Source organism: Lutjanus erythropterus, chromosome 12 (genome assembly GCF_056507025.1).
Source record: "Lutjanus erythropterus isolate fLutEry1 chromosome 12, fLutEry1.hap2, whole genome shotgun sequence".
Lineage (NCBI taxonomy): Eukaryota > Metazoa > Chordata > Actinopteri > Lutjaniformes > Lutjanidae > Lutjanus > Lutjanus erythropterus.
This window is the reverse complement of record NC_139328.1, coordinates 17,238,540-17,250,249: the sequence shown is the minus strand read 5'-3', so window position 1 is coordinate 17,250,249 and position 11,710 is coordinate 17,238,540. Positions and strand designations below refer to the sequence as shown.

At 38.3% G+C, this 11,710-nt stretch overlaps 1 protein-coding gene across 1 annotated transcript in view; it reads right to left on the bottom strand.

Annotated features, from left to right (window-relative positions):
- Window positions 1-3,731: 3,731 nt before the first annotated feature.
- The window catches only part of ak5 (adenylate kinase 5), a 98,934-nt gene continuing 90,955 nt past the window's right edge, over window positions 3,732-11,710 (bottom strand). Inside the window, exons 12-14 of the mRNA XM_084733129.1 lie at window positions 6,125-6,241; window positions 5,609-5,809; window positions 3,732-3,816 (exon numbers count right to left, since the gene is read on the bottom strand). Coding sequence (XP_084589255.1) covers window positions 3,751-3,816; window positions 5,609-5,809; window positions 6,125-6,241 — 384 coding nt within the window. The 3' untranslated portion in view covers window positions 3,732-3,750. The remainder of the gene's footprint in view (window positions 3,817-5,608; window positions 5,810-6,124; window positions 6,242-11,710) is intronic.

The window sequence follows — 11,710 nt, the reverse complement described above, 5'->3', positions numbered from 1 at the left end:
GTAATTTGAATATCTTTGTTTTAGACTGTTGGTCTAATATATTGATATATCTGGGATATACTCCTCAGAACTTACGGTCACCTTTCATGATTTGCTATCGATTCGATTAATTGAGAGAATTTGTAGATTAATTTATAATGGAAATACTTGTTTGTTGCAGCGTAAGCACAGTTGTCACATTTCTTTTAGCTTTAACAAGTTTATTTTGGTTTCTGACTGATAGACATTTCAATACTGAATCATTGCTTTCGTCTAAAATATCAACTTAAAGGGACAGTTCACCCCTTAATCAAAAATATGTTTTTCCTCTGGCCTGTAGTGCTTTTTATACATCTATATTGTTTTTGTGAGCTGTAGAGTTTTAGAGAGATCAGCTGTAGACATGTCTGTCTTCTCTCCAACGTCATGAAACCAAATGGCACTTGGCTTGTGTTGCTCAAATCACCAAAAAGTGATACCTGAATTTGCTTGGGTTTCCCAACTAACAGTCAAAAATCCAAAGATACTCAATATACACGATGAAATAAAATGGATAAAGGCAGAAGATCCTCATGTTGGAGAGGATGAAACACCCAAATCTTTGGTACTCTTATTTGATAGAGGAAATTACCTGAAAATCAAAACTGTTGATACATTTTCTGTCAATGAAGATTAATACTGTGATCACCATGTTTGCCATAATCAAACAGCTCCATGATCAATGCTAAATAATGTACACCTTTCAAGATTTTTTTTTAAAAAAAGGGCCTCATGACAAAATGTTAAGACTTCTCTGTGAAAAGTCAGTTGGATAGTCAAGAGTTTTTGATCTGATGCACCTGTCAATAAGACTCTCTGTAGTTATAATTGGTCTCCTGAACTTTAATGTGAAAAGAAAACAACAAAATACACAGAAAGCATGTTTTCCCAGAATGTCAGTCTGATTAACTTTTAATAGCAGAGAAGCACAGTAAATAACAAATCATTTATCACCTCTTTTACCGGCTAAAAAGTATGACAAGGTTTTTTTGTGGTTACCTCAAATGGTGGTGAAAAATCTTATAGAATGAAAGCAGTTTAGAACCCAGGTGTTTTTTATTTTCTTTCCATTTATACTCCCCAAAATGTGACCTTTTGGTGATCACTTCAAACACTCACTGACACATCAGCTGTGTCCGTTAAAGGTCATTTTGCTGATGTTGGATACATGCATTATTGTATGAGCTTCAAGATGGATACACAACAACTGTGCTTTTGTGCATTTTAAACAGAATGTAAAACCTTTTAATCCCTGTCATTTAATTCCAGCATCTTTTGTTGTGATCGTCTCGCCAGCAGATGGGGCTCTCAGATCAGCTGTGACCATCCCGTCCTCTCTCTCACACACACACAAAACACCAAAGCACACACTCCAAAATCCTCCATTTAGCAAATGCACTGGCTTTATTGAATGTTAAATACCAGACTCAAACAAGCACCTGTACGATGAGCTTGGAAACATACAAATGCGATATTCTTTAATACTCGTAATTCTTTTCTGCTTTTTATTTTGAATGCACAAAAGGCAGTTTAAGCTTGATTGTAATTGTTGCATGCTTGTTACAATATAAAACATGACGCTGTGCATGAGAGCATGAGCACACACACTGACATTTCCACTTTCTAGCGTGGCGGGAACCCTCTCTTGGCTCCTCTAGGGGGGAAACAGCAGAGAGATTTCACATTTGACTAGAAACATGCTCTCAGTCACAGCGGGGAATGTGATTCTCAGTACAGTTATCTGCCTCAGTCTGGCAGTTGGCAGCATATATTGAGGTCAATGTGAGAGAGAGAGAAAGAGAGAGAATGCAAATGCAAATACAAACCCCAATTCCAAAACAGGTGGGATGTTGTGAAAAATGTAAATAAAAACAGAATGCAATGATTTGACAAGCCTTTCAACCTATATTCAATTGAATACAGTACAAAGACAAGATATTTAATATTCAAACGGATTATTGTTTTGTGTAAATATACAGGCATTCTGAATTTGGTGGGGCAGGGGCATGTTTACCACAGTGTTACATCACATTTTCTTTTAACAACAGTCATTTGGGAATTGAGGACACTATTTGTTGAAGTTTTGAAAGTGAAATTCTTCCTCATTCTGGCTTGATTTATGACTCCAGGTGCTCGACACTCCGGGGGTCTTTGTTGTTGTTCTTTGTGCTTCATCATTTTCAATGGGAGACAGGTCTGGACTGCAGGCAGGTCAGTTTAGTACCTGAACTCTTTTACTATGCAGCCACGCTGCTGTAACGCATGCAGAATGTACTGAAATAAGCACGGACATCTCTGAAAAACATGTCGTCTAGATGGCAGCGTATGTTACTCCAAATCCCAAGCCAATGTGGTGTACTTACAATCATGGGTTTTTAAAGCAGTGCTGCCTGAGGGTTCAAAGGTCGCAGACAGTCGGTGTTTGTTTCCTGCATTGCCTCTTATGTGCAGAATTTTCTCAGAATTCTCTGAATATTTTAATATTATGGATTGTAGATGTTAAAATCCTAAATTTCTTGCAGTTTTGTGTTTGGAAATGTTCTTTAACTGTTGGACTATTTGTCCTCACAGTTTTTCACAGGTGGTGAGACTCACCCCATCCATGCTTTGAATGATTATCGTACCCAATCATATACTATTTTCTGTTATAAATGAACTACAACCATCCCAGTCTTTTGATGCTCTGTTCCAACTTTTTTTGAAACACGTTGCAGGCATCAAATTCAGAATACATCAGACTGGCAATACGTGATTCACGCCACACCCCTTCTGGGAGAAACCTCACAGTTTATTATAATATTAGAGAGAGAAAAATGCTGAAAAGCTGCTCTGTGGCAGGTCGCAAAACAAATAAACATACAAATCCATCATGATCTCTGGTTCCCCGTCCTTCATGGAACAGATCCCAAAAAGAAAGCAGTAAAAATGTATGAGTCTCTAGAGAACGGTAATTGTTATTACTGATGTAGAGCTAACGTTAGCTTGAGTGTGAAGCTGCTGGAGTTCAGTAACAACGTGACAGTGCAGCAGCATCAGGCTGTCGTCTATACCTGATAATTAAATAATCACTATCTGACCACTGTGTTGGCTCATTGATCCATTGTTATATATATATGTTATAAGATATCATGGACGCTCAGGTTCAGACAAGGTCACAAAATAATTATTTGACATGTCTATAAAACAAAGATTTGTTTAACCTGTTTACACAAACGTGTAAAACTGCACTGTGTTCTGTGGGATCGCCGGTTTTCTGTCCCCCCAGAAGGCGGTGCAGCCTGACATTTGGGCAAAGTACCTGGATGTGCCAGTCTGATCATGTGTGAGTGTATAGTCACACAAAGCAAAGTTTATCAGTTTGAACATTAAATATCTTGTCTTTGCACCGTATTCAACTGAATACATGTCGAAAAGTGTTTGCAAATCATTGCATTCTGTTTTATTCATGCTTTACACATCATCTCAACTGTTTTGGAATTGGGGTTTGTAGGTTAAGCAGAATATGACAACCAGGCGCTTCGTCAGTGTCAAAAAGCAGAAAAAATGTTTCACTGATTGCTGGGGAGTGTTTGGGGACATGCATACCACTGGAGTTCAATGAGCATACAGTATGTCTGGTGCAGGTGCGACGGTGTGTGTCTCCTTGCAAAGGTACAGAGAGGAGGTCTTCACATGTGGACCTCACGGACAGCAGATTTTGGGGGGTGTGGGGCGGGCGGCGTTGGGGAGAAATCAGAAGGTCTCCATCACCTGACACATCTGGGCGAACACTTCATCTGGCGACCGCTCTGCGTCGATCTGCAGAGACAAAGACAAACTGAGACTGAGACTGAGACGAGGGAGGCCTTTCAGAGAGCATCAGTGTCTCAACGTCCAGACGAGGACATCAGTCTGCTGCGGTGCGAGCTCACAGCAGACGGATGACCTCAGTGTCTGCTTTGGCATTTAAGCACCCACACGCAAACACACACACACTCAGCACCTGATGTGGCATTTAAATGTTCAAACAGCACATTTTAAAGGGACAGTTCACCCCCAAACTAACACTCTCTCTCGCTCTGTGATTATCTGCTGACCCTCATGTCAGTGGAGACGTCAGAGTAGAAGTCAGACGTGCTCACATCCCAGCCTCTGCAACACAACTGACATTAAAAGGAACATCTTTTAGCTGCTCCAGAAATATTCTATAATAATTATTTGTGTTGTAGAAACAATTGAAAACTAAAGAGCTTTTTAACTATATTGTTTTTAGATTAATTAACTTTGTCTCAAAAACTTGGAAAGAACATGGATTGGCTATTTACATCGAAAACAAATTTACATTACATTTGTTTTCTATGCAGATGTTCAGAAGCCTTAAAGTAAAGTTACATACATGTTGATACATTTTCAGAGTTTGATCTAAAATGTTTTCTCTCCTGTGTTTATGACTTAAGAACAGGTGAAAGAAAATTAAGAAGGTGAAAACTTTTTATCGAAGTGTTTGTTGTTGTAATACTCATTTTGGCCACAGGAAGCTGAAGTGCACCACTACCCCATGTTCTAAACTTGAATAAAAATCCTCATGTTTCCTTTTAGATGAGTTTTAATTTCTAATTTCTCCAAACTCAAGGTACATACAGTATATTATCACTGATTTTTTTTTTCACGTCATAAACAGGAGAGAATGATCTAGATCAGACTTGGAAAATGGATCGCTGGATTTTTTTTCTCACTTTCCTCTCAGTCTGAGTTGACTCTACTCTTTCATGTAACAATGGCTGCTATTAAAAATGTGAACTACATTTAACTGTAGACATGATGCCTAAAAATATGTGTATGTACTTTATCATACAGGCCAGGAATATATGTATGTATTATACAGGTTGTCATCTTCATGTCTTTCTTGCACGTTGCGTAAAACGTAAGTATTATTTATTAACCTGAGAATCAGATGAAGTTTATGTTTCATTTGCAAACTAATCAGGCGATGCCAGGCTCATTCTTTATACCTCATACTGTGAACTTGTACACATTCCCTCTACAAACTGTACAGCTGTTTCATTTTCTTTTTTCTGTTTTTATTATCTTTTTTAATGTTATTGTCAGTTTTCTATTTTCCATTTATGCTTCTTGACTTATATTTTTCTTGTATTGTGTTTATTGTTATGCACCAACACAACACAGCAAATTCCTTGTGTGTGGGAAAAATCAGAAACAGCTGATTCTAATTATGATTTAATTTCTCCAAACACCTCATTAAACGTAACTGTTTTCTACCCAAAAACTTCTGCCAGAGTGTGATACAAAAATATGAGAAATAATAAGATAAATATTGGGGACTTTTGTACACAAAGTGCAATTGTTTGGCTGCAAAACACTTGAGGGACTTGTAAGGTACAATTTAAACTTTTTGAGAAAAACAAACAAAACTCTGTGAATGTAATTACTTCAAAAAGGGCTGGAATGTATGTTTGAGGGGCCTTAAAATGTGAATGAGTTTCAGCTGAGAGGAGATTCAGGGTCGTCACTCTCAAAGGGTGGGAATCAAACCCTTACTGCTGGAAAAACCTGAATACAATTTCTTTTTACAAACAAAAAACAGGCTCACCTTGTGCAGAAGCCTCTTGCCTTCATAATGAGATGCCACCGCCTGACTGTCACTGCTGAAGCTCTCGGCCCTCCTGTGCAGGACGCCGTCTCTGTCTGAAGCGGGGTGGAAGGTGGACGTGCATCTGCCGCGGCACTGCAGACGACTGGACATGGTGTCGGCCGAGCAGCTCAGCAGGAGCACGGCGCTGGGCTCCCCCATCTGAGACACAGGACAAAGAAAGTCGGCAACGAGTCCACCTGACATGTTATATCTTCCTTTTCACTTTATACTGTGTCACTGTGCTGTTCTGCTATCAGTGTTAGTATATTTATCATTTATTTATTTATAACTAATGCAGCTGACATTTTTCTTGCTGCTTTTTGTGCCGAACAAATCATTGTCATTCTGCACAAGTCATTTCTCTGCTTCTTTAAGTTTATGGATACATGATTTAAATCTGTGTCTACTTTCTTCTCTTCTTTTCTTCACGTCCCTGACCACTTGTCTACTGTCCTGTCAGTCTGTGGCTCTGACCTTGGCCTCGTACTCCTCGGCCCGTCTCAGGTCTCTGGGGAAGCCGCTGACCACGACACCTTTCCCCTGCCGCACCGACGATGCCACTGCCTCACACAGCAGCTCCAGCAGCGTGTCCTGGAGAGCAAACGGACACAAACAACACAAACATTAACTACCATATGAACCTCAACTGATGCTTCATGTATGAACCAACTCAGAAAGCCTAAAAAAGCAGGGATATACATTTGTTTACATGTTAATGTGTGTGAGGCCACATATACATGTACAACAGGCTGGATTACCAAACAATCAAGGCAGGTAACTGTTGGGGGCCCCTCCAGGGGCCACAAAAGATTCAGGCTCACTGTGTGTCAACTAAAAGCAAATTTGTTTAGAAATATGCCAAAAATAAACTTGAAAAATTTTTATCAACTGAAATACAAGCCTTAAAATTAATTTTTGAAACAGGGCATTTTGCGCACAGTTTCACGTAATTTTTCACCTTAACTTTTAACCTTTAACCATGTTTATTATTTTGCATATTTCCTTGTATGTTTTGCCTATTTTTGATAGATTTTTGTATATTTCTATGTGGCATTTTGTTTATAGTCTGGCTTTTATACTAACAAATGCAGTACTATTGATATATAATATTATAATTCAACATCTATATAAATAAATCTCTTTAATCTCTGTTTCCTATCTATAACAAAACATAACTAAGATCTTTCTTTGTATTTAAAGTTGTGCTTACATGGTGTATAATCCTGAATAAACTTGTGTTGTATCAAAAACAGCTGATTTTAGCTTTAAGTGGAGTTATTTTCATTGTCACCATCGGCGACTGAGTAATGTCTCAGGACAACTGATTTAAATCTAAAGATAGAAAAAATGGATGGACTAAAAATGTAACTCCCAAACAAAAGTTTTTTTTCTTTTGTATTATGGTGTTTTTAAGCTTCTTTGTTTGCTTACAAGTTAACCCGTTGGCTTTCAGTGTTGGGCAGTAGCGGCGTTACAAGTACTTACAAGTTACTAGTTAAACTACATTTCTCAGTAACGTGGTCGTAACGTCTCTGATTTCTTCAACAAATAGCTTTTCAGTAGTGAAACTACTTTAGTGATCAAATAACGCGGTAACGTCCACAGAAGCTACATTTCCCCACGCACTTCTAAACTTTAAATGCGTCTCTTCCATAGGACGTCACGTACCTGCCCACCTGCTGATGGCCGCCATACTGGGTAGAAAAAGATGGCCGCGAATTGTCGCAAATTCATGTTACGTATGGAGTCCTCACAGAACAGTTAGCTACACGTTCCGGCGTTTACTGTGCAACCCCAAAAGGAAGCTGCTGTCAACACCCAAGGCGTCCAACACAAATTTAAGGACACATATTCAGGTATTTCCCGAAGTTAACACAACAATCGCTAGCTAAGCTAATCATCACAACTCAGTCAGCAAACACCAACAGCTAACATGGTGCTAGCTAGCAACGTGTCCTTTGGCAGCAAAATAATAAAACTGTGTGCATGTGTGTAAAGGGAATTTAGGCAGGAAGAGGTAGGAAAAATGAGAAGACAGGAGAAGCTGAAAAGTATAACTTTGGATTATGTTACTCAGAAATATTACTTGTGCAGTTTTTTTTACAGACCTCTACAAAACCAAATTGTTGTGGTCATTTTAAATAAATGATTTGATATTTGTGTAGATGGCTCCTAGTACAGAAGGGGGGTAATAAATATATTACTAAACACAGGCAGACAAATACATAGATATTTTATTTTTACTTTAAAAAATAGCTTTGATGTAGTTAAACTACTTTTGTCATTTTATTGTAGCTTAGCTTGCTACATTTCTCTGGTGGGTAGCTCCAGTGTAGTGAAGCTTCATTTAATGTAGAATAACTTGTAGCTTAGCTCACTACATTTTCCAAGTAGCTTGCCCAACACTGTTGGCTTTACATGATAAGAAATGTTTAAATCATCAATAAAAACTAACGTGAAAAAAAGGTTGGTGATTAACTTTTCTGTCTATGAAGAAATCTATTAATTCACACTTCTCTCAAATGAACAGCTAATTAACACACAGCAAAACTTGTCTCAAGTGCACAGGTTCTGGGATTAGGTGTAAAATATAATTAAGTCGCAATATGTACGTGTGGTGAGTGACATTCATTGCACATAATGGGTCCTTGAAGGCAACATAATGAGTTGGAGGAATAAGGGTTGCTTCAGCAGCAGCTCATATTTCACCTACAGCCTCCCTTATGGGTTAATTAGGCATGTGGATTCGTATGTACTGATATACAGAATGCTCATTTACAGGGTATAAATAATTCACATACAGGATATTCTCATGAATGTCATTGCAGTTATAGATGCATTCATATTGTAAACTGTGTTAAGGAAGAACTACTGGCTTTTTAAAATTGATTTTCTAGTCTCCACCCCAGGGCAGCCAGGGGCGTGCTAGATTAACATTTTAATAAATATAAAAATAAACTTTTCCCTTTAACAGTTCTTCAAGGATCTAACATCTTTTTCTCTTAAAGTGCCTCAGATTGATTCAGTCAAATGTTGAAGACACTCCAGACCACCTTAAAGGGTTTGGAACTCACCCACACAACAATACTGCGACACCGCAACAGACTTTCTATGAAGAAGCACCATTTTTTAAGGTAAGTCTTAAAGGAAAGGGGCATGCATTTTTTCTTTAAAATCTGCTGCATCAATTTTCTAAACTAAGTGAATGAAATAAAAACCGATGAATGTTAGTTATGCAAGAGATTTACACAAGGCAATGCTAGAGTGACATATTATTGTCTTTCCTGAGAATTAAAAGAACGACACACTCTCTTCATTGGAACAGAAATCAAGAACACCCTCTGCAATGAGTCGCCCTGTGTACGCCTGTGAGGTTCCACCTGCTCTTTTGTTTTAGTGTCCTGCTGCTGCTGCGCTGCTAGTTTGCTAACTCTAGCACAAACACCTCCTGCCATGTTTACTGTGTTTTATAATCAAGCCAAACTGTAAACAGCTCCATCAATATGCTGCAATAATCATGTTTGTGTCACCTTCAGTGTCATTCTAGCTGTCTGCCTCAAAGGCCACTTCAACCTGAAAGTTACTTTAGCTTGGAGCCACAGCAACACTTGCTGAAGGCTTGACTCTGAAATCCCGGGATCGCTGCTTCACCTCACAGAGCTCTGCTAAGTGTTTACTGTGTCTTTGCTCTGTTCAGTCATTGTTTGTGAGGATTATTGCTCTCTTCTGTCTGCGCCTGGTTGTCTTCCTGTCTGCTAATTAAGCTAACTTTGCTCTAATGCTGCTGCAGCTGTTGATTTTCATGAGCTACATGGATTTGTGGCATAACATTATTGATTGTTGATGTTGTTATGAGTGATTTCCTATTTTCCTTTTGACTCAGACTCAGCCTGGAGTCTATATAAGAGGGTTACATGTGATGTTAAGTGTTCAATGCTTTTCTCAGACACAGTACAGATAATTTGCACATTTTATATTCAGCCAGACATTAGAATAATAATTCTATTCACAGCAGTGTGTTTAGGTAACAGCTTTCTATAATGTACAAGTTTTCATGTAATTACATCACAGCTCCTGTTCTACTGTTTATGCTGCTGCACTCTCAACTAAAACATTTATCTGCTGCTTATCAACACTACATAACCTTTCAAAAGAAGAGACTATCCTGGATTTAAGTATGCTGATGTTAAGAATAACTTTGTGCACAGCCGACATGTTTGATTGTTGCATATCAAGTGAGTTGCAGTTTATTAGATACACTTAGATAAAACTAATGCAGTCTAGTATTACAGCCCTGCAATAAATCCGACCCTCATCAAGTCAAATCAGGGGCACTTCTAGGCTTCACCTGCAAAATATGTGTCAAATTACAAACATAACTTTATAAGGATTGGATATATTGCATGGCTGTTATATTATACCTGATAGATCCATTTAGCAATCAGTCCAAGAATCTAGTCAACCCTGATTGATAAAACTGGGGAGGGCAAATTATTACAACCACATAAAACCTTTATGAAGGGTGGATCTGTTGCACGGCTGTTCTGTTAGTCTGGATTAATTTCAGTGTGTCCAATAAACTGGCAACTCAGTGTGCATGGACAAATCTAAATCCATTTGATATGCAGCAATCAGACATGAACCAAGTTATTCTTAACATCAGCACATTAAACAGACACTCTCTTCTTTTGAGGAATTATGTAGCGTTGATAAGCAGGAGATAAACATCAAACACGTAGAACAGGAGCTGTAACGTGATACGAAGAACAGTAAACTATAGAAAGCTGTTACATAAACCCATATCTGTACAAAGACACTAAATGACCACAAAGAGATGCAAAATGATCACAATGGCACAAAATAACTACAAAGAGACAAAACAACGAAAGAGACACAAAATGATTATATAAAAAAGCAAAATAACTACAAAGAGACACAAAATCACAGGAAAACCACAGAAAGATACATAGCAACTACAAAGAAACACTAAATTACCACCGAAAGGTGTAAAATGACTACAAAAAGATGCAAAGCAACAACAAAAAGAGGCAAAATAACTGCCATTACAGCTTGCTCCTCTGTAGGAGGAAGGATATGTCTGTTCCCAGGAGCCAATTTATCCAAGCTGTCTGCCTCAAAGGCCACTTCAACCTGAAAGTTACTTTAACTTGGAGCTACAGCAACTCTTGCTGAAGGCTTTACTCTGAAATCCTGGGATCACTGCTTCACCTCACAGAGCTCTGCTAAGTGTTTACTGTGTCTTTGCTCTGTTCAGTCATTGTTTGTGAGGATTATTGCTCTCTTCTGTCTGCGCCTGGTTGTCTAGGTGTCTTGCTGTCTGCTAGTTAACCTAACTTTGCTCTTATGCAGCTACAGATACTTAATTATGATGCTTTCACAAGCTGCCCTGCTTTGTGACACAACATGACTGATTGTTGTTAAGTGTGGTTTCCCATTAAGCCAGACTCAAGCTTGGGTCTTTAAAGGCTTATGTTGTATATTGGTGTTTGGGAAGTAAAGATTAGTGCTCAATACTTTTTTCACACCTATAGAACAGGTAGTCCACATTTCTATTCAACCAGACATAGAATAGAATAGTTATTCTACTCATGGCAGTGAGCTTTTTTCACAGCTGTCTATAGTGTATTATTCTTTATATCATAATTACTTTACAGCTCCTCTTCTACATGTTTGAAGTTTATCTTATCATTTATCAACACTACATAATGTTTCAGAAGGAGAGAGTGTCTGGTTAATATGCTGATGTTAAGAATAACTTGTCTGTTACCAGTTTATTAGATACACTTAGCTAAAACACATGCAGTCTAATATAACAGTCAGGCAATAAATCTGACCCTCATAAAGTTCATATGTGGTTATAATAATTTGCCTGCCCCATTTACATCAATCAGGGTAGGTGAGATACATACTGAATGGACCTTTTGGGTGCAGGCCCAGGGACCAAAAGGGTCACAGAATGACACAAAATGAGAAAGAGACACAAAATGACTACAAAATTACTACAAAGAGATGCAAAAAGATTACAAAGAGACGCAAAAT